General features: G+C 39.2%; 3 protein-coding genes across 4 annotated transcripts; 2 read left to right on the top strand and 1 right to left on the bottom strand.

Annotated features, from left to right (window-relative positions):
* Positions 1 to 1575: 1575 nt before the first annotated feature.
* On the top strand, positions 1576 to 6272 carry ren (renin). Its single transcript, XM_056385306.1, has 9 exons — positions 1576 to 1652; positions 2077 to 2233; positions 2740 to 2863; positions 3491 to 3609; positions 3724 to 3920; positions 4517 to 4639; positions 4777 to 4918; positions 5017 to 5115; positions 5900 to 6272. Exons 1-9 carry the CDS (start codon positions 1576 to 1578, stop codon positions 6059 to 6061), a joined length of 1200 nt encoding a protein of 399 aa, XP_056241281.1. The 3' UTR covers positions 6062 to 6272.
* A 3406-nt stretch (positions 6273 to 9678) lies between these two features.
* Positions 9679 to 16904, top strand: csf1b (colony stimulating factor 1b (macrophage)). 2 transcript variants are annotated; one of them, XM_056384599.1, is made up of 9 exons: positions 9679 to 9953; positions 11549 to 11662; positions 11749 to 11811; positions 11926 to 12096; positions 12376 to 12574; positions 12667 to 12803; positions 16037 to 16080; positions 16177 to 16211; positions 16388 to 16904. In XM_056384599.1, the coding sequence occupies exons 1-8, from the start codon at positions 9912 to 9914 to the stop codon at positions 16208 to 16210; spliced, it is 804 nt and encodes a 267-aa protein (XP_056240574.1). In that variant the 5' UTR covers positions 9679 to 9911; the 3' UTR covers position 16211; positions 16388 to 16904. The 2 variants fall into 2 exon arrangements, with proteins under 2 accessions (XP_056240574.1, XP_056240573.1); XM_056384598.1 differs by having other exon boundaries at positions 11543 to 11662.
* A 416-nt stretch (positions 16905 to 17320) lies between these two features.
* Positions 17321 to 25863, bottom strand: fmodb (fibromodulin b). Its single transcript, XM_056384597.1, has 2 exons — positions 22484 to 25863; positions 17321 to 19612 (listed from the first exon to the last, which is right to left on the bottom strand). Exons 1-2 carry the CDS (start codon positions 23370 to 23372, stop codon positions 19461 to 19463), a joined length of 1041 nt encoding a protein of 346 aa, XP_056240572.1. The 5' UTR covers positions 23373 to 25863; the 3' UTR covers positions 17321 to 19460.
* Between the last annotated feature and the right edge of the window lie 52 nt (positions 25864 to 25915).

Genomic DNA, 25915 nt, shown 5'->3' with positions numbered 1-25915 from the left:
ATTCATATGGAGTTGCTGGTTTTTAGAGGTTTTTCTGCTGACAACAGCTGCGTGCTGCGACCGACAACGACGCTATGAGAGCGATGAGAGTCAACCACAGTAGTAAAGTCGCAGGCCAATAAGTAAAGCCCTGTAAAAGCTGTGGGAGCTGCAGATTCAAGTGATAATTCTCTGTAGGTTCATCACTGTGAGCAACCCCTTTTATTTCATTTTTAAAAAATCGATTATATCCACTGTTAAAAGAAATGTTCCTGTTTCTATATTCACAAGTTGTACACGAGAAAACAATAGCTACTGCTTCTAGACCATAAATTACTAGTCAATCTTGCTGCAATACAGCGTTGTCTCTATAAGCCGTGTGAATCCACGCTATCTTTTTCTGGAAGCTCTACCTACCGGGAGTATCTTAGTGGCTGACCTCTGATCTGTGCGAAGGCTGTCCGAGCTTGTGCCTGATGGGAGCCCCCACATATCTCCTAGCTCAACTGGGTGGTCGGTACAGTACCAACACACGACCCTATCCTGACAGGCCAGATACTGCGGGAATCCTCCCTGTGTTAAAACCCAGTTAGAACTAGCACACAATGATTAGGTATTAAGCCTTGTCGAGTCTGAGCATCGCAGCGAGGGGTACAGTGCGAAAACACAGGATACTGCCAATCTCCTGCAACACGTAATACACTCAATATGGGCCCGGTCTTCTGCCAGTGATCTCTATCTAAGACCTTGAACTGAGCTTACAGATGTGCTGTCCTTCCGTCTTTCCGTGTTTACGTGAAAATCAATACTAAAGTGGTGCAAAGGCTACAGACTTTGCTTTTACTTTTGCTTTGCATGAGGAGAGAAATCTCCAGTAGAGGGTAAACAGAGAGTTATAAAACCTGTCTTGCTGTACAGATAAGAAAATTGATGGCTGTGGGGGAAAAGACACAAGACAAGCCAAATGTTATCAACTGTAGCAAAAACGACTATCAACATTTTGACCTGATCGTCAATTCAAACATTTTCACCAAATCAGCCATTTTGTAAAACTAGCTAGGTCCACAGCAGCGGAGATTTAAAATGACGTCTAATTTGCCCCGACAGCTCGGAGCATCAGTCAGTCCCTCCAAAGCTCTCACAGGCCTGCAGACAAGGTGTCCAGCCTACAAACGTCAGCAATCTCAGGAGCTCTGCACCCCTGCTTTCTGTCTTCAGTGTTTTTTAAGGGGTCAGAGTTCAGACCTCTCACTGGGACCTGTTTATCACAGGAGGGGTTGTGTGACCAAGGCAGAGGGGTAAGATGTGGTGGGTGGGTGGGTTGGGGGGAGGGAAGCAGAGGTTGTTTTCAAGTGGTCACCTCCAGGAAAGGTCCCAGCCGCAGTCAGTGGCCCACGGGTGAGAGCATGGTGAAGAGGACATGGTATAAAAAGAGCTGAGGGACCAGACAGCGCAGAGGGAGAGAGGGAGAGAGAGAGAGAGAGAGAGAGTGGCAGCTTTCACCAATTCAGATTCAATAAACGTGGAATATTCACAAGACTTTGCATATATAGCCTTTGTTTTTTATTTTTTTAGCCCGCCTTCAGAGAAGTCACCATGGCACTACTGATGAATTGTTTGATGTGTGTGGTTGCTCTATCATTGACGGTGACCATGAGCCATGCTTTGAGAAGGTAAGAAAGATCATTCCTTAATTTACCTGATTTCCATAGAGATGGGAAAATGCCAGTAAGGAACTTATTGTTTAATTAGAGAAAATGTGCCACAGCAAAGCAGTGACAGCAAACAACAAAACAAATAAGGACAGGAAAACAAATGTGTTTTATTGATTCATTATAAAAGTTAATGTTTTCAGCATGGGCTTAACATGTGTTTTTGATTATTTTTCTGGCTAGGCGCTGAGAGCTAAGCTGTCTGTACTTTATTAAAGCTCACTGTTTTACTGAGATGATGACCAGGCACATCTATCCAACATAAAGCATGGAGAATGTACTTCAGAAACCTCACAGATGCCTTCAAGTTATCGCGAGCACTGTTCCTCTGTGCATTCATGTTTCTGTCAGCTGAGGATTTGTTTCCCTGCTCGTATGTCTCCAGAGTCACCCTGAAGAAGATGCCATCTATCAGAGAGACACTGCAGGAGATGGGTGTTTCTGCAGAGCAGGTGTTGACTGAGCTGGCCCAGAAGAGGAAAGCCGACAACAACAACAACAACAACGGGACTGTTCCTACACCTCTAACCAACTACTTGGATGTGAGATACTTTTTGGTATTTTTACACTGTACCATGTATTTAACAGCACGATTTAAAAAAAAAAAAGCTTGTAGTGAACCTCTTTGAGTGGTAGAGAGGATTCTGAGTCATGCAGATGATAAGAATCAAAAGCAACTGGATTTGGTTTTACTCTTGAAGACAAAAACAGACTTTGGCCTTGAAGGTTAAAGCGGCCACTCATCCAAGAGGCCTCATCAGTTCTGTTGGATGACTGTCATGACATCTTAAAGAGTAAAACAGCAGATCCATTTCCCTTTGAATTCGAATTAGCACTTCAGCTCTTTCTTGTGTATGAGTCATGCTCTCACTCTCACTGTCACATTTCATATTCTCAAATTACATTTATTCCTTATTGTAAAGACGACAATGGACAACAGATTTTAAAGAAACATTCAAACAACATCAAACGTACATGAGAATTCACTAGTTTAGCAAAGTCTGAAATTGTATCACAAATTTACATTGTTCCTGTTTATTCCCAATAGACTCAGTACTTTGGGGAAATCAGTATTGGCTCTCCGGCCCAGATGTTCAATGTGGTGTTTGACACAGGCTCAGCCAACCTGTGGGTGCCCTCGCAAAGCTGCTCACCTTTCTCAACCGCCTGTTGTAAGTGTCCATGTGCACACGTACAAGCAGGAAAATAACATTTACCTAACATGGCAATAATTGATATAGATAATATTCAATAGTAATGTAGCAAATGACACTGCGAAAGGGGTCGCTCTTAATGAGCCACAACAGGCACAATACAGCTCTAAAAACTCACTATAAACTACCTGCTCAGCACCAAATGGCAGACAGTCACAGTCCATGAATTGTGACTAGCTGGTGAAGGTAAAGGAGAAAATAGGAGCTAAAGAAGCTGGTATTTTCCTCAGGGGTTGGTGGAGACCGAAAACTGAGCTTAAAGAGAATGAAAATGGGACTTATTTTCATCAAGTAGGCTGACACACAACTGCAAGAGAATAATAATATTGAAACTGCTAGATGTATAAATAGGAAACAGTTTCTTGACAAGTTCACAATATCAATTTGAAAGATGATGATTCAGCCACATTGTGTTCTCAGTTTGTTTCTGCTGCGCCTGTGTGGCTACAAAATCAGTTATTGCAGGTTTAAATGAATGAAGTAAATGTTATTTTCAAGTAAATGAAATGTTGGAGGAAACATTCTTAAATAAAGCTTCCCAGATGCACACTTGTTTTATGACTCAAATCAATTTTGAACTTTTAGTTACTCATAACAGGTATGATGCTTCTCAATCCTGGACTTATGTTGAGAATGGAACGGGATTTTCCATCCAGTATGCCTCTGGAAATGTCAGGGGATTCCTGAGCGAAGATGTGGTCATGGTGAGTTCAAAGTCATCGACTTGAAAATTGAAGGAGTTTCTTTCTTTCGCATAAATGCCTGAACTTCTTCTTATATGTTAAACTTTGGACCTTCTGCTTGTTTTATTCCTGCAGGTGGGTGGTATTCCTGTGGTGCAGGTGTTCGCTGAGGCCACCTCTCTGTCGGCCATGCCCTTCATCTTCGCCAAGTTTGATGGAGTCCTGGGGATGGGTTACCCCAACGTGGCCATCGATGGCATCACTCCCGTGTTTGACCGCATCATGTCTCAGCATGTCCTCAAGGAAGAGGTGTTCTCTGTCTACTACAGCAGGTGGGTTGAACTGAGTCACCTCACCTCTTCTAGTTTCTGTGTAATTTTGTATGAAGTCACCTCTGAAGAAGAGAAAACGTCATTTAGATTTATAAAAGGTGCTCAGTTAGAAAATCTAAACTAATTTGGCTTGGAGTGACACAAATATGAGATTTTTTTTAAATGTAGTCATTGTGGAGACTTTAATTTGATAATTGGGGGGGGGTTGTCTAAAATCATCTTGTCTGAACATGTGTCAAGTTTATTTTTTGAAATTACTGGTAAAACTGAAGAAAGAAAAAAAGCATTAGTGAGCAAAAAACAAAACATCAAGAACATCCTAACAGCTAAATCTGGATCTGGATCTTGCGAGAAGAGGGTGTTTTGAGAAAGAAGCGAATATTTAAGTCTATTTTCTCATCAATTTATTGTGCTCATTTATGTCCAGAAGAAACCAGTTGAAAAAAGATGATGTTTGTCTTTTCTCTGGGGAAGCCTCATAAGATTGACAGTTCGTAGGAACTTCAGCAAAAGGATGTTCATGAACACCACAGCAGTGACATTGAGAATATGCAGAGCAGAAATGGCTTAAAGGGTGATTTACTTATTGCTTCCAGGGACCCAAAACACTCCCCAGGTGGAGAGCTGGTGCTCGGCGGCACAGACCCAAACTACTACACTGGAAACTTTAACTATATGGACACCAGGGAGGTGGGAAAATGGGAAGTTATCATGAAAGGGTAAGACATTTGCTTCATATCATATACATATGTCTGTGTGTGTGTGTGTGTGTGTGTGTTTGTTTGTGTGTGTGTGTGTGTGCGCACACTCATTCAGAAATGTGTTACATTTTCCACCTCTTCTTTCATTCTTTCAGAGTTTCTGTGGGAATGGAGATGATGTTTTGTGCAGAGGGCTGTACAGCTGTGATCGACACGGGCTCCTCCTACATCACAGGCCCAGCCTCCTCTGTGTCTGGGCTGATGAAAACCCTCGGAGCACAGCTGGATGAAAGTGGAGTAAGTTTTTACACACGCAACATGTTTTGCCACACAAAAACACTTGTCTGTAAAAATCCAGTACGCGTCATCACTCATTAATTTGTGTTGCCCATCAGTACAAAGTCAACTGTGACACTGTAAAGACGCTGCCCAGTGTCACTTTCCACCTGGGTGGCCAGGAGTACTCACTCAGCCAGGAGGATTACATCTTATGGGTAAGGATGACAAATACTGTATCATTTTAATTTATAAAATGCTGGTGAAATGTAACCAAGCACATACACTCCAGTACTGTCCTTAAGCACAATTCTTAGGTGCTCTACACTAAGTATTTCCATGTTATGTTACTGCTACATTTCAGATGGAAAAAGTACATTTTACTGCACTACATTCATTTAACATTTACATTTACTAGTTACTTTGATTTTTACCCAAAAAATATATGACCAACTAATAAAATATGAGCTGTTATTATGAATTACATGCCTTGCACCCGCAAACAGGTGTTTTCAGTTATGTGGTGAGACCTAACCTGTGGAAACCTAGTCAGGTTTCAGCTCTGGCGAAATCCCAGCACGTAGCTCTGTGCTACATGCTGGGAGTTCAGCTCACTATGTACTAGTACAAATGAGAAGTCACAACTTGTCCCACAACAAAGCTAGAAGAGCCCCTGAAGTCCTGAAAAACAACTATTTTTGATCTTTTTTACATTAACAAGAAACTAATAAAAAATCTTTCAGGACCTCGTGGGTTCCAATTTAACTCTCTGAAAGGAGGCACTTGTAGTTTTAATACTTTAAGTACAGTTTGCTGTTCTTCTGATGAAGCTGGATTTTGAATGCATGACTTTACTTGTAACAGTGTAATTTTAGTTTTTAATTTTAGTTTTTTGCTACTTTTTTTTATGTAAAGAATTCAAGCACTTCTTCCACCACTGTAAATATGTTACTGTTGCAGTGTCTTATCATAATAAAACTAGACTACTCTTTGTGTCTGCAGCAATCACAGATTGAAGGGGACGTCTGCACCGTCACCTTCAGGGGCTTGGATGTGCCGCCCCCTACAGGTCCCATCTGGATTCTGGGGGCCAACTTCATCGCCCGCTACTACACAGAGTTTGACCGTCGTAATAATCGCATAGGCTTTGCTACTGCAGTCTGACAGGAACCGAGCCTGTTTTTCTTCTCCACTATTTCTTGCTGCTATCTCCCAACGTTTTCTTGATGCTTCCTTGTCCAGTTCTCCCTTCCTTTGTATTTTATGAAAACTCATGATCCAAATAAGTCTGTCTTATAAAAAATGCTAGAGAGTGCACATAAAAGAACTCATCCTCACATTTCTTGCAAATCTATGCTTTCCTACTATATATGAATATTTTCTACCAGTTGCACTGAACGCCTTCTGAACATGTTTTTTATTTATAAGCATTTACCAGCAAATGCGTGTGTGTGTGTGTGAGTCTACTGATTATTATAATACAGCAACAGTGGAAATCCATATCTGTACCGCATTGACGTAACAAGAATAAACTTGTTTACTGGGGTTTCAGTTCGATTCGCTTCTGACTGCTCCTCCATTGTTTCAGCCCAAGTCTGTCGAATGCATTTTGTGACCATGTGAAAGTGAGAACCAGATTGCTGTAGCAGAATCAAACAGCCACACCAGAGCAGTCACAGAAACACTTGTCATTGATTATGAATGACTATGTATAAACATTTCTATTTTTAGGTAGAAAAAGGTAAAACAATACACATTTGTCTGCGTCACATGTGGCGGTCATGTGATTAGGGACATTGCTTGTCTCCCACCAGTGTTTCCTCTGCACTTTGTGGCTTTACAATTATTAACCAACAGTTACAGCAGGAGTGGCTGATATAATGCCACAATTATATTTTCATCCTTTTTCAAGTTTTTGTGCAGCTTGTGATCCCTGACAAATCAAAACAATTATTTCTCTGTAGCAAAAAGACTTATTTTTGGTGTAAAAAAAAAAAAAAATTCTGTCACTAGAAAATCATAGTTTAGGGCTGGAATCCAGAGTCTGAACTACGACACTCACAAGGAGTAAACATGCTTCTTTGGGGTGATTTTAAGACTGACTCGACAAAGATGGTTATTTCTGCTTACTTAGCAGGCAGACGAGACACGGAGATAACAAAACAATAAAAACACACATATTCATCAGATGCTTTTGTCAGATCTTTTTGTCTCTTTTTATCTGAATTGCTCAGGAAAGTCCTCTAATGTTACGATGAAATGACAGTGGGGATGTCATGCTTCCTCACTCTCACATCCATGAATTGTCTGCTTTGGATTTTATCTGCTGATAGTCTCAGTGAGGTGAGGGTGGATATGTCTGCACTGGCATTTTCTCAACAGTCTCTTCAAACCATTGCAAAAACATGTCTCTCGGTATGAGTCAACAGAACTATTCGGCCTGGAAACCTGCCCAAACAACCACCCAGTCACACAAAGACGTTTCATAACATATAATATATTTTATTATTTTTCTGACAAATAAGTGTTCAATAAACCTATAGCTAAAAGCTCGAAACACAGAATCCATGCCTTGACCCTTGAATAACTGCCCACTATTGCTTCACACAACCCCAAACTATACCATATAACTGATCTAGTGTTACATATTGTTTTAGTTACTTTTGAACTGGTGAACCTTTACAACAACAAATGGTCTTATACTATTAGTATTATGTATATAATCATCGTCATTTCAAGCCAGGGAACACTGTGTAAGACAATTTTTTCGTGTTAAACTTTATTAAAAAGATCATAATCTATAAAGGACAATGCAATGTCTTTCTCCTCATCTGTAGTTATACAAGACTACAGTTTCAAGATCAACCTGTCATACAGTGCAAATGCTATGTTAAAAGAAATGTTCGTTTATCTTGCAGTTGTACATTTATGGGAATTATATTTATTTGCTTTCTTGCTGAGGGCTAGATGAGAGGATCAAGAAGGCTTTCTCATATTTGTCCGTTCAGTATGAAGCTGGAACTAACAGATGATTAGCTCGCCTGACTGTGTCCCAGAGTGACAAAATCAGCCTGGCACCAACTCTAAAGCTCCCTCATTAAGACATGATGTCTTGTTTGTTTAATATGTACAAAAGCCAACGTGTAAAAAGGCTGTGTTAATTTGAAATGTTGTCAATTGTCTAACTTTAATCAGAGGGATCTCCAGGGGAAATTCCAGAAATGTCAGCAGTTTGTCAAGTTATTGTGGATATAATCCAAGTTATTATCCACAATAACTTGAACCCCCCTCCCACCCCCGGAGTTTTATTCTGGACATTTTGTGCTACAGAACAGAAAACATGATGTTTGAAAAGACAGAAAAACACAGAAATACAGAAAAGTAGTAGTGATAAAATTAAAAAAAGAAGTTTATGTGAAACAGATGGGCACTGACTGTTAAATACAAATTTTCCTGTGGCAGAAGGGACATGGCACAGAGTACTGCATAATATAGTGCTGAACTTTACACTTTCTAGCTGTCACCTTCCTGCCTCTCCTGCACAAGCTTAGTATATGAAGGCTAAAGTGCATTTATATAAATGTCTTTGTGTACATATTACATCTTATGTAATAACTGAATCTTTTAACGTGCAAACAAAAAAAATACATATATATTAGATTTCAAGACTGTTATTGTTGATGCTGTAATATGAGTAGCAATGTAATGTTGTTGCCTATTGAGATGGAGCTAATTTGAATTACTCTTAATGCTGTTGGGTTGTATAACCTCCAACAACGCATCATATTTTATTTGTTTATCACATGTTTGTATGTAAGAGGTTAATCTCCAACGTAACTAATAACAAAAATTTCCCTCTGTAGTAACCTCAAGATTGTGTTAGTACTCTGCTTGAGCGCATGCACCCAGTTATTTCATATTCTAAACTAGAAAAACAACACTACATTCCACAGTATGACACCAATAAATGATTCAGATACATGAGTGATGTTGTTAAGAGGAATGTGTTCACAATACAAAGTGTAACAAGTCACTTCCTGTGTTAATAGATCCCAGGCCAAATGTTTTTATGTTCTCTGTTTGAGTCCGTTGATCTGTTATGAGAACGAATCCCCATCAAAAATAGCCCATAAAGGCGTTTATGTGAATGTGTGTGTGTGTGTGAGTTTGTATTTCTCTCTCTCTCTCTTTCCTTGGTTTGGTCAGGTCTTCCCAATAGTAGTACACACCCACTTTTTCTCAATAAATCCAGTTAGAAAAATCACAGGAAAAAAAAAAATTAAAATAAAATATAAAGTTCAGGATTGCTCAAGCAGCATGCCTCCGTCAGCCTCTGCAGACACCCACAGTGATATGCAGATCTTCTGCTGAAGTGTTGAGTGCGTCTTATTTTTCTTGCTCCGTTTGACTCAAGTGTGTCCACTCAGTCGTAGCATTTACGGAGGAAAGCAAGGGTGTATGGCCCTGGACCAAATTTTTGTTCTGAGGGTTCGTATGCGGAACACTGTTTTAAATGCAAGCTGCTTTCAAGGGATAGAGTTTCGAGAACAAGAACAGATGTTACCAGCACCCTCTTAAAGCTCCCACAAGGTCCTTTTGTCTATTTTGTCTTTTCTTTTTTCTATTCTTTTTTAATAATTCTTCATGAAGACTCTTGCCAGATGTGTTGACCAGATTATACATTAATTCAGCCACTCTACAACCCCAAAACCAATTTGTTAAAACACATCTGCAGAGACCAGGACGTTGTATCTTGTCAAACAGAAGTGAGATGGGAGGTCTTTAAAAAGGGCTGTCTGTCAGCAGAGACAGTTAGTCTCAGTTTGAACTCACTCTGTGCAGGAGGAGCACATCAGGCAATGCTTTGAAGACCAGCGCCACATGACGAAGTGTCAAATTTACTTAACAGCAAATTCCTTTCTGTGGAGTGGAACTGAATTTATGAAAAGGATCTCTTTGCTTCAATGTGTGTGACAGAGGAGTCTGGTGTTTTCCACTGCCAAACACTTACCAGATGACCATCCTTGTGTCAACCCTGATTCAGAGCAAAGCTAAGGTAGGTGAGAACTTTTCTACAATCACGGCAGTAAAAAGTCCAACAGCTCACTGAGTACAAGGGCGATAAAAGAACAGAACATGTGTCAGTGAGAGTATGAAGCTTGATGCTTGATTGTGCAGTTTGCTGACCTACATACATATCATGGACAGCATGGAGAAAACAAATCATGTGATAGGTGACATTTGCATCATGTGCTCCTGCATTTGCCACATACCAGTCACATCAATAGTTTTATTAGATTACATTAATCAGATTATGTGTCATCATCAGTCATCAAATGGGTTTCCAATAAGACTTGGTGGCTGGTGTGATAGTCTCTCACTTCAAACGTAGCATCTTGTTTTACTTTAAGAATCACTTTTTAAATCCTCTTTGTTTCAAATGCTACTTTTTCAAGATTATTATTTTTTTAAATTGCTTTAATAGTTGATTAAAACCATAATGGCAAAAGATTTTTCCTTTTCCCTTCCTTCAGTTCCCGACAATCGATTGGCGTGCACATATTGAGCAACTTAGACTCATGGTGAATCATGACATTTAATCTACAGGACCTGCTTATGTTTATGTTAATATAATTCAAAAACCCAAACAAGAGTTAAACTGTACAGCTCAGCATTATATGAGGAACAGACAGCAAAATGTGAAAAGAATACTTCTGGTCTCTGGAGGCTTTCAAAGAATTGTCCTTTGTGCCTTAATACATCTCAGAAGTCGACCAGGCAACAAATAAATCATCTTTTATTGTTTCAGTTCAGTGTTTTGCTGGCATCTGTCTGAACTGTTTATTGCAAAAGCTGCATTTAACTCACAGGTCAAGTCCAGAGGATGATTATCACAGAATACCTTCCAGTGCACACACATTGCCCACAGCGTTGGGAACATATGCTTGTCACCATGTTTTAAACCCGAGTAGAAGAATTAGGTCCATCTGGAGCCCATTTTACTCTTACAGATGCCAAAAGGTGCTTGGTAGTAGACATCATTGGCTACAGGCGGAGTACATGCATGTTGCGCTCTCTGACCATGCTTTCATGGTAGATGGCACTATTTGACCATAGCTGGAACTTATCTAACGCCAGGGTGGGTTCCTCTGAGGTCACACAAGTGGGAAAGAAAGTATTGTTGTTACTACAACTGAACAGCTTTTACCCATGAACTACTAGATTGTGGATGGAAAGGCAAGAATTGCTCAGATGCCTGCTGTTACACTGGTATGGCACAAATTAGGAGGGAATTGCATTTGAGTTTCTTTTGAACTTGGTTTTCCTTTTAAAATAATTTACAAGATCATCTTTCCTCTCTTACATCAGAAAGATGATCACACTGCTATGTGGAGTGCATTCATATGGAAATATTTGATGTCAGTATTACCACACTGACTCTTAATGTCGCCCTCGTTGGGTTTGTGGTTGAGAGTATTTGCTCCATTTTGCTATTTTAGGTTGCACAACCCATTGAGTATGTCTACTTGGGTAATGTCTGAGTATTTCCAGTGAGCTAGTGCACTTTGCAGCTGTGTAAATATCTGTGGATCAGACCCTCCTTGAAGTGTTAAGGGGTGAGAAGATAATGTATGTTTGTGTCAGTTGCAGGTAAAGTGTCTGTGTGTGCTTATGTTCCTGAGCTTCCCTCTGAATATGGCTGAGATCCCTGGTCCATGCAGACACTCCATCACTAGGGAGCACCTGCTTACAGTCAGGCATCTGGTATGTGTTGAAACAACATTAGAAACAGCTGTTGATGCAAAAGTAGAGACATTGATCACACTACACAACATGTGCTGTTTCTGCAGATGGATAACCAGTTGAGAAGCGGGTGCTCGATAACCTACACATTCATAGAACGGAGAAGTTTGGTAAGGTAACATTTGTTTATTGTTACTGTTTGCCTTCAGAGAGCATCGATTCAAACTTTCCATTAACTGTACGTGCTTCTTATGACTATTACCTCATGCTCTGATTTCCCACAGAGCAAATGTTGCTTTGTAAAAGCTGCTTTACCCTGGATCCTGGAGCTCCTCACCACCCACTTCAAATATAGCCGGGGTTCAGTCAATGATGACTATGTTCAATCTCTGAGAGCGCTCATCCTCAACATATATTCTCAGAAATGTGTGCCACAGATTAATGAAGAGGTCGAGGTGAGTGTGTGTTTTTGACTGATGCACTTGCGGCTTATTTCTCAGGATTTACATTTTCTAGGATATAAAACATGAAAAAGAAATATGTGATAAGAGGAAGCATGGATTGCTTTATCTGAATTATTTACTGGGATTCTGATGTGTCTGCTGATGTTTTTGTTTGTTTGTTTGGGTATATTTCATTTTGATTTTAACATGTTCGAAATAATTTGGATCAATCAAAAAAACTGCCCAGCACATGGAGATAAATATTTAAATCATGTTTCTTGGATACGGCAGGACAAGCCAGAGAGTTTTGAAATGCTCTACAGAGGGTCCCCCACAGAGGCGCTGCAGCGGGCTTCAGAGGTGCTGTCTGTTTACTGGGAGCTGGTCACGACCAGCGATACACCAGTAGACTGGAGATGCCAGCACGAATACACAGAAACCTTTGACTCTACCACAGAGCTATCCACAGAGTCACCCACACATTTTACAGGTCGGAACCTCAATTGCCTGGAAATTATTTTAAATTATTTATGCAGATATCAGGAGCAATCCAGATCACAGATTTCTTGTCTTTTTCTACAGACAGTTATGGTAGAAAGTCAGTGAAGGCCTCACAGAGAAGACCGGTCAGAGACCTGTACAAGCTTGGTTTCATCATCGCCTCCATTTGCGGAGGACTGCTGTTCATACTAACTATCTACTGTCTGATCACACAAAAGGTACAGATGCTTCTGCCTTGTTAATTCCTACATCACATGTGACCTAATAAAGTTTAGCCACGCATTCCAGTCATTTTACAATAAAACAGGCTTGGCAGCCTGCCTCTGTTCTCTGCGGCGTTTCCTCTTGCAAAAGTACCAGCCCTCCACATCCTTATTCATTAATGCGAAGTCATAATATTTTTTAAGATGAAATTAGTCAAATTTATTTCACAAATGAATACTGTAACTGCTGTGTTTTTATGTCCTATTAAAAACATAAAACAGACACAAAGGTGTAATAAGAGCTAAATAACCCAATAAAATAAAGGCACTGAAACAGTCCCAGCTGCAGAGTACTCCTGGTAAAAATATAGGCTTTTTAGAAAGCAATAATATGCTAACAGGCGTGCTAACCGCACAGTGCATGATGAAAAGGGGGAAAAAAGCAGAAACATCAATTTGTTGAATTTCATCGCGGCCTTGGTTTAGTTATATTAGGTCTCTGAACAATCTGTGGCATGCTTTCTAAACATTTTTATCCATTTAAAAAATCAAACATAGTCACATAGTAACCAGCTCCCTACTGGCTAATGAGAGTTCTAAAGAAATCGCACTTATAGGGAAGCTGGGAAAGGTTTTGCTTATGAGAATAGTCAAAAACTCTGCCAACTGGTAAATAAAGCTGCTCTTTGGCCACGTGTAGTGTTCACTTTGTCAAGATAGATTATCCTTTAATCCTCACGGAGTACTGTGTACTGCTTCTGAACTAGACAAATATTTAGGAGCATTGGGATGTCAGTTGAGCATTGGGGACTAACTCTAATTCTGAGGCCAGCGCTTTGGTCAAGCAATTGCAGGAGGATTGCTGATGCCGAACATGCATTTGATGCATATGTTTTTTTCTGTAACATCAGTATAGTAGCTTCAAGACGTTGCAGGGAGCACCCAGAAACACCCCCACAGCTGGGAGGTGACAGTGCTAAACCACTGAGTTGGAGTAACACACTGTGCGTTGAATGGCAGGGTGGATTTTGATCACATGGGTGGCAGAGAATAGGTTCTCAGTTATCACATTAGACTAGAAGTGAAGTCTCACAAATAAATTGGCAAGAAAATGTTTCTTTTTGAGTGACTATTTTAAGTTAATATGGGATGATTCTTCACACTAAAATGACTATTTAGAGGCTCTTTCTCTCTTCCATTCACATTGTTAGGACAGTCAAGCAGCTGTATTGCGATAGAAGTTCTGCAGTTTGCTAAACCCATGCACTAATAGGACTTGGTTAGTAAGAAGCTTGTTTTGTAAAGGTGTTAACATCTCCATTTAAATCATCAGCATTAGGCAAAAGCTAAGCAAGGTAATCAGTAGACAAACAAGGAATATTCACCAGGTAGATGGGCAACACACGACATCAGTGGGTTTTGGATGAAAAGCCAAATCACACCAAATTTTTGCAGCTGATTCCTGTAAATGATAACGGGAGAGAAATGCACTGGGTTCTGTCATAAACTGATCCTGTCTTGTTCAGAGTTGATTGATTGAACTTTGAATACCAAGACCAGACAGCTTTAGAGAGCAGGTGGGACAGACCTCTTGTTCGGGAAGTAGGCCTATTGATTGTTTACATCCTTGTTTGGCCAGTTGCATGCAGTGACATATCAGCAGCATCAGGAGCGATGCTGCATGGCTGGCAGTGAATACCATGGACTGACAGAGATTAACCACATTAAAATGCTCGATGAGGTGGATCATGCTCCACTTGTGGCACGCTATTGATATCCTGCAAGCCATGTTTTCCCCCCGCAGATTTTGTCTATGACCCTGCTAATTCTATTTCCTGACTATCCTATGTTCTGCCACAGTGTGTGGGTAAATGTTGTCCTGCCAAGTGCCCCTAAAAGCCTAAGATCTAAGCAGTAAACCCTCTCTGACTTTAATTAACATCATCTGTGTGCTCAGTGAGAATGTGTGACTACAGAGGAATGCATGAGATTAAATGCTGTGTGAGGAAATGGACAACGTTGGAAATCACACGTTACTTTGGGCAGATGCATGTCTGTGAATATTCTGTTTAAGAACTGGCATGTTTATGTTGGTTGCCGTATTTGCTCTGTCGCCATGAAGCATACATTGGCCAATACAGTTAACTACCACGCCATCCCATGTCTGTCAGCTGAATGAACAGTGTAATTACAGTATGCAGCTGGTCTATTACATTTTCTGAGTATATGTGCAAGGAGAAATCCTGTCCAGACAAACAAATTAGTCCATGTAGTTGAATTTAGTGTCCCGTGCAGAGGCAGATGGTCAAACATTTTCTAGACTGTGTCTAAATATATAGGCTGAAACAAGTTGAGTGAGTTCAAAAAATAATTCGTCTGTAAATTGTCTCTGACGCATGCAAGCTCTGTCCATCTGCATAATTTCTGGACAATATTGCAGTGTTAATATCAAAGCTTTACTGGAGGCAAGAGCATAACTGAATGAAGGTTCAACCAGGAGCCAGACATACGACTCTTGTTAGTCTCCAGAGCTGCCTCTTTCAGCAGACCTGGAATTCCCATCACTACTGCACAGTTTGCCTGCAGTGAGTCAAAATCCCTAAGTGCTACACTGAAAAGACTTCAAAGAATATATTTATTTTCACTGAAATCCTCATGGTCTGTGACCCACCTTGGGTCACACCCCACCCACCAAGATCTTGCTTTGGTTTGTCTACAGGGGTGAGACAAAATAACTTCATAAACATCACACTACCAAGGACTTTACAAATGTATCTTTTGACTGTTAACTTGAAAGGTGGTTATAAAAAGTTTATTTGGTCAAGGAGAATGGAGGCAGTGGCAGCAGCTTGGATTCACAGCGGTTATAACAGATTCCAATAATGATAATAATGAAAGTTTTAACAGTGGAAAAAAATATTGAATCACTCATAGAGACTTTTCTACTTCTTGCAGAATTACAATCTACTGGCCTGTCCATTTATGTGCTCAGTATGTTCCAACTCTGTCATATCTTTCCTAAATTATGGCAAAATACAGTTATTTTGTCTCAACCTTCGCACACAACCCTGTCAGTCGCCTGCCTCCTGCTCTTTCATGAGTCAGAACTCTAGCAATTTATCAAGTGATTTAGTCACTTCAAAATGTAATAAAATGAGGTGTTTGTTACTTTGTCACTCATGCTGTAGTTACTCACCCTATGTGTGCATTGGTTTCATTTCATAATGTCTTTTTTTTGTCCTTAACAGAGAACTCACAACCCTCACAGATCAAGATCTTACACAAACTCAAGGTAAGAACATACTGAAATATAAAATTAAAAATGATTGGTCTTTCTATTTTACTGAAGTCATCCTAATGGATCTATTTGTCATCTGGATTAAATCAGAGACCTGCAGGAAATAGAGATGGAGCCACAATAATGTGAGTATTCTTCTAACCTATATCAAATGTTATGGTCAGTTAAACAGCTGGATCTGGCAGACATTAAATGTCTTTTACAAACACATGCGTCAGCCTCAATGTAACATATGACGGTTGTGCACACACCTGTATGTGTTTATATTCTTTGTACTTTGAGTGTTTTTCTCTCCCTTCAGGTGGTAAAGAGCACAACGCTGCAGCCGCAGACGGAACACTTGTGAAGCTGTACATTTTATCCATCATGAACAAGTTTTCATATCACTACCTTGTATGTAATGTATCAGGCTCTCCTGTTTAATCGGAAGCTTCGCTTTGACTGAAAGCAAAGATGGACCTTATTTGGAATAATATGCTATGTATATTATGTTTATGCGTTATCTTTTGCAGATATCTTTTCCAGTTCACAAAAAAAGTTTTATTTTTACACTAGTTATGAATGTTGAATAATGTGTCTCCATTTGCTGCCACTTAACCAACTGTTTGTAATGTTGTTTGCCAAACAGTTCCACAAGTTATTTATTAGTTTGACTCTATTCAATTACCGTATTGATAATAAAAGTTAACCATCAATACTAAATCCAAACTGTAATGCTCTCCAGCTGTACAGCTACCAGTGCATTCATATACTAATCAGCCACATTAAATCCAGTAACTATACGCACACACACACACAGTATGTATATACATATATACACACACGTATATATATGTATATATATATATTGTATATACATTTACATTACATTATATGTATATATGTAATGTAACACACTTTTCGCATTACATTTACGCTTTTATCCAAAGCGATTTACAAGTGAGGGACATAACTAGTGTGTAGTGTGTGTGTGGGTGATGTGAATATGCCTTCACAGGTTTTTATGAACACCTCATGAAATCCCATCTAAAGAACAGGTAAAGGCCTCATTAAGGGATTTAGGCCACTTAATAGCCTAGCCTACAAGCGTACATCCTGTTTGACTAAACACTTTATGAGGAGTCAAAAATGCTTTTATCCTTGCCAAAACAGTCTTTCCCATTGCTTTGGAAAGCAGTTTAGTTTCGTTGATTATCAGCTTACACTGCTGATCAATACACAGCCTTCATGGAGCCAACTTTTAAGTAATTCAATTTTAATGTTTAAAATATGACCAAAGTTATGACCAAAGATTTTTATATCGAGTTTCATTGCAAAACAGTATTAATAGTTTCAACATGAACTCTGGAGAATATTCTGTTATTGGTCAAACACACTGAGTTGTTCTTACTTGCAGAGAGGTGGAGAAACAATTTCGATAGATATACACCAGTCGCTGCTGCAGCTTCATAAGTAATGTCTTCACTGCACAGGGAAGGACAGGAATTGATGGGTTTAACGGCTACTACAGTTTACACATATGCATACATGACATTTAATCATTACTACATGTAACAGAATAACACTGACTGAGAGAAGGAGGGCAGTGTATGTGTATTCCCTAATGCTGTCATGACTTTCACCAGTGTTTACTCCGTGATGGTCCAGCCTAAGAAGACCACATTAGTAAATCATGTTGAAAGATTCCGACATGTCATCATGTGCATGTGTGCTAGCCTCTGCTTTGTTTTTGAAGAAACGGTGTAGGAAGCAGAAGAGTAAAAACAACACAGCCCTACCCCACAGCCTCTGCAGAACTGTGTGCAGCCTGCAATATAACATGATCTATAACTCACTTAATTTCACAGGCTACCGCTTATCAGTGTGCAAACCACTGTTGCACTGGCAGTAATCCATTCTTCATCCCTAGACACTGCTCAATTACCAAACAAGGAAAGTATTTCTATAATTCAATTTAGTGCCTTTCTGCAGAGGATTAAAGGCAGCTGTTGAAGATGAAAAGGAAAGTTGTCCTCAACAATAAATACGTAGGAGCTGTCCTTTTAGAATTGTTAATAAGGCTGCTGCATTTTTCTCTCTCCCATACTCTCAGTCTCTTTTATTTTCAAATTAGATGAAACAGAACATTTTGTTGATGCTAAAAATATATCCGTTTTTTTCCCCACTCAGATGTAATAATAGGTACAAAGTGATAAACAATTCACTTTATACAAAAATGCATTATTCAAAGTTTTTTCACAAAGTTGATATAAATCAAGTCATGTCAAGTCACAGGTTAAAAAGCTTACTGACTTAATCTCTCTGTCAAGTACATATTTCTATGAGATATACAGTACAATGTGCACTGGCTCAGAAATTACAACCTGCACAAATTTTTCAAAAGTGAGTGAGTTACTGAAACAGAGTTCCCAAAAAAAAAACCCCAAAAAAACAACTGAAACATTAGGTAACAGTTAACACAGTAATGACAGTCTGGAAAACAACATATGGTTAGCAAAACAGTTGATCACTTAACTTTAAATGTTACATGTTGATGGAAAATTTATGAGCAGTTTTTAAAGTAAAATTATTCTAAAGATGTCACAACAAGTAGTAAACTGTTTATTAAATATGCACTGGTTGTAGGTTAAAAAGTGGCCTTACCAAATAATAACAACTAGAATGGCGTCCGCCGAGGCCAAATATTGACAAAAAAGTCAAAGAACACCCTATTTCGCAATGGTAAGGCACAGTGATAAAAAAAATGTAATGGGTTCTTTCCTTGCCTACGCCCCATCCCTCGACCAAGATTGGTCCAAATCAGTTCAGTATTTTTTGCATAATCCTGATGACGAATAAACAAACATAACCTCCTTGGGGGAGATAATGAAAATCGTCACTGCTCAACCTACTGTTTTATCATCCTGTGCCGCATGGTGGAGGCAAATAGCCAAACTGAATCTCACACTGATGACTGGCAGTTTTATACAGGTTATACATTGCCAGACATGACACAAGCAGAACTTGTTGTCATCAGCTACAACGTATTTATGGAGAATTATTTTCGCCAGAATACTGGAACTGATAATCTAATTAGTTTGTTGAACGGATGTCTGTCATCCCTTTGTCATCCATTTGCCATCATCTGGATACATGATTATACAACTGTGGTATTTCCCGTTGACTAATGCTAGGACTTTTTAAACATTTGGAATAATAATGATAGTAGCTCTTATAACAGTTTAACAAAACATTATCTCAAAAATGTTTTGATAGAGAGGACAGTGACTGACATAAAGTAAATATAGTGTCAGGTGACATGAGGTATGAGTGTTACAGAAGGAGCAACGCCCTGGATTGAATTGAGACACATCAGCAAGAGAGACGAGCAAAGGCTACACATCAATAAAGGCAACACGGCGCAAACAGTAGGCAGCTTCAGCAGGAATGTCTCTGGCACTGATCTCATTGGCATCGAGGCGAAGCATTCTCAGCTTGGAGAAGTTTGTCATGTCGATTGTACTGCAGAAACTTCTCAGGGAAAACTCTGAAAGACACAAGAGGAAAATATAAAGGGAGGCTACATGTTGTCTCACTGTCAGTCTGTCAGTCAGTGAATCAAGCAGCAAACATATGCATTCACATCACACGTTATCAAACCAAGCCAACTTTAATACAAGAGTTTATAGCTGGACCGTGTGGATGGTCAATGTTTGAGGATTAATTTGAAAACTGTTGTGGAACCGCTGTAAACAACTGACGTCGTCTCGTCATATTTGTATTCTGCTCAGTGTCAGTCTTTATCTGTTTGCTTTTCCCTTAGTCTCTGTGGTCAAATAGACAGTATTTTAATACAGCCAATAAATATTTCCAATAAAGCTGTTGTCATTTACATGTTTTTCTGTTTGTGTTCTCAGACAACAGAACAAATATGAAATAGTGACTGAAACACAGCTCATTAATACAACATGTTAACTAGCAGTCACTTCCAAACCATTTCAAAGCTGCTGCTCTGCCCTGCTATAATCCTGATTTTATAACTCTGACGTCGTCTGGCAAAGTTGCAATACGAATTTGCTAAAGACAACAGCTGTGCTGTGATTTCAGATATATGTACTTGTAAAATGATCACTCAGAGAGAAAGTTAGAAGCAGCAGAATATCTTTCTTATTTTGTCTTTCACACAGCATACAGCCTCTGATTGGGTAACAAGCTGCTGCTCCGCCTCTCTGCCACTCACTGAACAAAGTGGACACAGACACGGGTGTGCATCTGAATCGCAGGATAATACTCATAATTTGCTTCACTGGAAAGTAGATAAGGTTTTTCCAAAAAAGTTGCCAGATTTATTGCTAGGTACTTTTTTGCAAAAATGTCACTAAATGGGTCTGAAAAGCTGGTAAATTCAGTCACAAACGCGCTAAGTTAGTAACACTGCTTGTACAAGCAAATTAATTTTGAAAGAGCAATGGCCAATGGGGAAACTACGATGGTGTAACCTTATGACTCACTCAGTCACTCATTCAGCCAGTCATGGACATTTGCGTTTATAGGGCTGGCCCAATAGTTGCAGTCTAGCCAAAAACTGAATACTGCAATATATTCCGCCTGGGACTTTTAAGTATATTCTGTGCTAGAAGGCAAGACTTGGCTCTCACATTTCTATATTACCAATCTATTCTGGAAGCCACAGAATAACATACATCACACATCAACATCACATCAATAAAAATGTCTCCCCTTTTTTAAGTACACTCAGTCAGTGTTTTCTCTGATGTCTTCATGTTCATAAAATATATTTTAAACTTTGTTTTACAGTGTTTGCTTTTTCTTGTGTTGTGTATTAGTTTCCACTGAGGAAAGTATTTATGGAACATTTCTACCCTGTCAGGGTACAGAGCGACATAGTATGGAGTCCTAGGGGTGCCATCAAAAGTAACAAATATATAAAATATATAAATGTAATTATATATAAATTTATAAATAAAAGAATAAATAAATGTGAAAAGACAGAATATATATTAATTTAATTTTTGCACATTAATTACTCTATTTGTTCTATTTATTTATGTTTTCTTTATTTATTTTATATAATGTAATTTATTTATTTTTTATCCCTTTTTCCTTATTCGTATTATTGTTCCTATTGCTTTTTCCTATTACTTTTGTTATTCCTTGAAGGGCCAAGCTGTCAAGCAATGGCATTGGATGGGCCTTCCTGCCAAGGCTCAGTACTAAAATTCCTGCATGTATGAATCCTGCTTTGGCGGGAGCTTTTTACCGCAGACAACAGAGAATAGATGCGATGCAGACTTGGAAGCTTGAGTTAAACTTTGAATCGGGGAGGGAAGAAAATGATTTGCTTCCTCTGAGCAGCAGGTATTTTCTGGTAATCTGCATGGAGAACGCTGTTTTAAAGTCACTGAGGGAAACTGCTGACATCTGGGATGCCTTAAGTTAAAATAACCATTGTTCCACTTCTGCCAAACACAATATACAGAAAAAGTAACTTCTATGAAATAAACAAATTATACATTTTAACATATATGAATAAATATACAGAAATAAATGAAGAAATAAATGTGAAAAAAAATTAAAAAGCTTCTAATAATTTTTTTTGTTTGGTTATTTGTATTTTTATTTCCATTAAATTTCCATATTAAATTTACTTATTCTTTTATTCAAACCTCCCCTTTTTTTGTTTTCAATGTATGTATCAAATGTATCAATGTATTATTTTTTATGGCACTCCAATGACACCATACACACACACACACAAAAATTGAAAATCCTGCTTTAGGTGTCGTCTAACGAAGTTGATCTACAGAATACAGCTAAATGATACTGTTAAAACAAAGCAGCTAGAAACAATATGGATGAACTGGTGCACGTATGAACTTCACTGTAGTTCAAAATTACACAGGCAACTGCAGTGCGATAAATCACTAGAGGGCGGGCAGGTTGGGCTCACTTAAGTTCCACAATCTATATTACAAGAGGAAAATTAGTATAGGTTCTATAAAACCAAACACTACATCTTCAACTGACAAACCATGTTTTGGTAATCAAATCAATCTTCGCCTAAAATTCGCGAAGTCCAGTGGAGGAAGGTAAAAAAAACAACAGTTTCAACTTATAACCAAACTTTCGGCCATTGAAGATCTGTGCGTTATGTGTGTTGTTAATCGTTCAGTGAGCAGCATAGTGTGTCCCACTGAGTGACACACTACTCCTGAGTTAGCATAACTTTAGCTCAGCACTGGAATTTATGGCTGCAGAGTCAGCCTTCAAAATGGCATTAAGGGTACTAAGCCATAATAACTTCAAACAAAAAATTTAATTCAACATTTATACAGTTTAAGACTGGCTTCACAATAAAAAAAAGTTGTAAAACTAAAAGTAACAGATGTATCCATACCTTTGATTTTATTGGCTTGTAAATAAAGGTTCTCCAGGTTCCTACTGACAACAGGGATCTTCTCCAGTTTATTAAAGGACAGGTCAAGCTCAACCAGTGTGCTGATATTGAAGACACTGGATGGAAGTCCTTTATCTGTCAGTTTGTTATGAGCCAAACGGACAAACTGCAGTTTGGGATACATGCTGAGAAAGCCTACCGGCACACTCTCTATGCTATTAAACTCCAGGTAGAGCTGCTGCAGCTGCTCAGGGAGGTTGTCAGGGATTTTCCTCAGCTTGTTTTTCCTCATATCCAGCATGGTCAGAGACTTCAATCCCTTGAACACACCTCCAACATCCTCAATGACATTTGCTTGGAGCTGAAGGGTAGTGAGGTCGGCCATCCCATCAAACGAGTTTGGGAGGATTTTCGAGATCTTGTTGTGACCAAGTCGCAGGTCTGTGATAGACTTGGGCAAGTTAGAAGGCACACGGGTGAGCTCATTGTGATCCAGGAGCAGCCGGTCCAGGTTCTTCAGCTTGCTGAAGACGTTCTTGCCGATCTTGTCTGAGTTGAGCTGGTTGTGAAACAACACAACCCAGACCAAGTTGGTAGCGTTGTCAAACACCCCATCCTGGATGCCTGTGATCTGGTTACGCTGCAGGTAGACATACTTTATATGTGAGGGGACGTAGGGAACATGCTGAAGGTTGCGGCTGTGACAGTACATGGCTGTGGGGAAGGTTGAGGGGCAGTCGCACTCCAGGGGGCAGTCCACTTCCTCGGCCTGCCAGCTGGCGTGCCACCGCCGCCCTCGCAGATGTGACAGCCATTGGAACTGGCTGTAACGCTGGCTGATGCTCAGATCAACTATTCCCATTATGAGGAGGAGCACCACTGTCCGCATGATCACTGATAGAAAACCCAGGGGAAAAAAAAATGTAATTTAGAGTTATTATGATGTCACATTTAGGATATTTCATGATTACCCAATCCCAAGACAGTAATCATATGAATAATATGAAATATTTTGCAACCAACACTACAGTACACCAGGACATGTAGAGATGTATTCTCTTTGCTCCACTTTTTTAAAAGTAAAGTAGGTACAGTATACCTACCAGTTGGTTGATCAGAGACGATGCCTCCTTCCTTGCTCACGTTGCTTGTGTCTTTCTCAGACTGAGCAGAATATGTTGTTGGTATAGAGTAAATATCCCCCCTCTCCTCGCAGCTGGAGCCCCAGCCACCCAGTCTCATTGGAGCACATACATTTTTCCATTTGCATGTTGAACCTACACTACACCATATCACCTCCAGCCATGTCAGTATCAATCCCATCTGTGAACTGGTACAGACATCTGCTTTTTAACAGCCTTGTTTTCTCTTACTGTGTCATTCCTTATCATTAGCACGGCCACTCTATGTCTGGTTTGCTGTTTATTGTTGTGGTGTGGAGGCTATGGAGCAGTTGGGGGGTTATGGTATAGAGAAATTAATGATCCAGACTAGACGCTATAATTAGTAGAGTGTTATTTCTTACATAAAACAATGCAGCTTAGTTATAGTTTAAAATATAACCTTTAATTCGCAGCATGCTTTCATCTATTATATACATATGTATGTTTCAACATGTAAAAAGTCTGACAAACCCTGTTATTTGTTCACCATCATTCTCCTTAAACCTTTTTTTTTTCTTTTCTTTCTCTTGTTCCTGCCTGCTCCAGGTACTCACTATACTTTTGTCAATTACAGTGTTCAAGCTGGGGAGAAAGTTAACATATATTTGTGCTGGCGCCTGCAGCCAGAGAAGAGCCATTAACATCCTGCAGATTGTCTTCAGAAAGGGCTTCACCATTCATGTCCTTTCACCAGAACAGGAATTGGAGGCAGAGTTTCAGGAATTACGTTTGTTTTCCCCAGCCTGCTTCCCCTCTTTTAGAAAACGCAAAACAACATGCTGATTTGAAAATAGAAGTCGTACAGTGAGTAATAGAGCTTAATCATGAAACAATTACATCCCCTTTGAGGGGAGAGGGAACCTGAGGAAACACAGATGGAACTTCTTTGCAAAAGGACTTGGCAGGTTTTTAGTCATAGCACATAAAAGTAAGGCCAAATATGTAACAGTAAATATACATTTTTTTCCCAAGTGATGTTATTCTATATTTAAAGAAATAATGCCTATCATTGTGCATTGTGTTATAACTGTGCTGTCAACATTAATTATAAATGGAAATCCTTCAAGACCAATTTATCCAAAGGATTGGTAATTAGTGGGGGAAATTAAAGTTTCAATAAAAACAATTTTGATATTGGATTTATCATCGCGTTATGATCAAATAATGTCCAAATCCCCTGTTAATCCGTTTAGTCAGGCAAGACAGCGTTGTTTTCTGTGTGTGTGTCTCTAAAAGAAAATCTGAATTAAAACAGGATGCAAAAGCTGAAAATATTATCTCGTAATTAGAACATCATGTTTATATCATTCAAGTCAGATGTGGGCGTCATTTATTCAAGGATCCAAGTACAGCTTGAAGATCCTATATAGTTCCAGTTATACCATAGCACACAATAAACGTTCAGCCTGGAGCTGTTCCACTGTCGTGAGCTGTACCATAAGGTAAAGCTAAACTATTCTCTTGTCTTGAGTATCTTTAACAAGAAACTAGAGATGGGAGAGACTGTAATGAAATGTTAATATGTTAATTTGAAACAGATTTGTGTATTTTCTGCATGAGAATTCTTAAAAAACAGATGAGAGAGTGGTGCTTTTTGAGTATGTGCATGTATCCAATCTAAAGACTATACTTGTTGACTATACTATGTTTGATTTATTTAATCCATTTACAAACTTAAACCACACATTTAAGCATGCTAGTTTTTTAGACTGAGGGCATTTTTGGCCAAATTACAGTTCTGCTGTAGATATTCCTTAACAGTTGGATGGATTGCCAGGACCACCAATAGGTCAACACTTGTCACTTCAGTTTATGAAAGTTTACAAAATACCTCTAAATAAATCGGTTATTAGCTCTTGAATGCTATGGCACTTAGCTGAGCACGCTAACATTTTCTTAAAGACGTTTCGCCTTGAGCAAATGTTTCCCGCATTTAAAAGGTTGCAGACGGCCAGGTCTCACTTTGAGCTTCCCACCAGCACTTTAACACTTTTCAGATGATTTTCTTCTCTAATTGTGTAACTTAGTTGAGGATAAACTACTTGGCCCTCCACATGTAGTTGTAGTCTTCAGTTGAAAAATGTCATGGACTTTATGAGAAACATTATTCTTACATAGCCACGACTACATCACTACACAATGTGCAGTCAGCTGTTTTCCTGAAACCTCACCTCAGTCTATATGCTCAAAAACATATGCACTAGTAAAAGGGGAAAGGAGACCTTTGTGAACAGAAGGCAGTGGAGCTAATGGCAATAATGTCCTTTAT

The sequence above is a fragment of the Seriola aureovittata genome, chromosome 9 (genome assembly GCF_021018895.1).
Source record: "Seriola aureovittata isolate HTS-2021-v1 ecotype China chromosome 9, ASM2101889v1, whole genome shotgun sequence".
In the NCBI taxonomy this organism is placed as follows: domain Eukaryota; kingdom Metazoa; phylum Chordata; class Actinopteri; order Carangiformes; family Carangidae; genus Seriola; species Seriola aureovittata.
The sequence above is the reverse complement of the archived record's forward strand: the minus strand, read 5'-3'. Positions and strand labels throughout refer to the sequence as shown.

Coding starts and splice junctions, on each gene's coding strand:
- ren (XM_056385306.1), top strand. CDS start 1,576: ATGGCACTACTGATGAATTGTTTGATGTGTGTGGTTGCTCTATCATTG. Junction 1,653..2,076: donor ATGAGCCATGCTTTGAGAAG/GTAAGAAAGATC, acceptor GTATGTCTCCAG/AGTCACCCTGAAGAAGATGC. Junction 4,640..4,776: donor TGGGAAGTTATCATGAAAGG/GTAAGACATTTG, acceptor TCATTCTTTCAG/AGTTTCTGTGGGAATGGAGA.
- csf1b (XM_056384598.1), top strand. CDS start 9,912: ATGACCATCCTTGTGTCAACCCTGATTCAGAGCAAAGCTAAG. Junction 9,954..11,542: donor TGATTCAGAGCAAAGCTAAG/GTAGGTGAGAAC, acceptor TGTTTGTGTCAG/TTGCAGGTAAAGTGTCTGTG. Junction 12,575..12,666: donor GTCACCCACACATTTTACAG/GTCGGAACCTCA, acceptor CTTTTTCTACAG/ACAGTTATGGTAGAAAGTCA.
- fmodb (XM_056384597.1), bottom strand. CDS start 23,372: ATGCGGACAGTGGTGCTCCTCCTCATAATGGGAATAGTTGATCTGAGC. Junction 19,613..22,483: donor ACAAGCCAATAAAATCAAAG/GTATGGATACAT, acceptor TGTGTCTTTCAG/AGTTTTCCCTGAGAAGTTTC.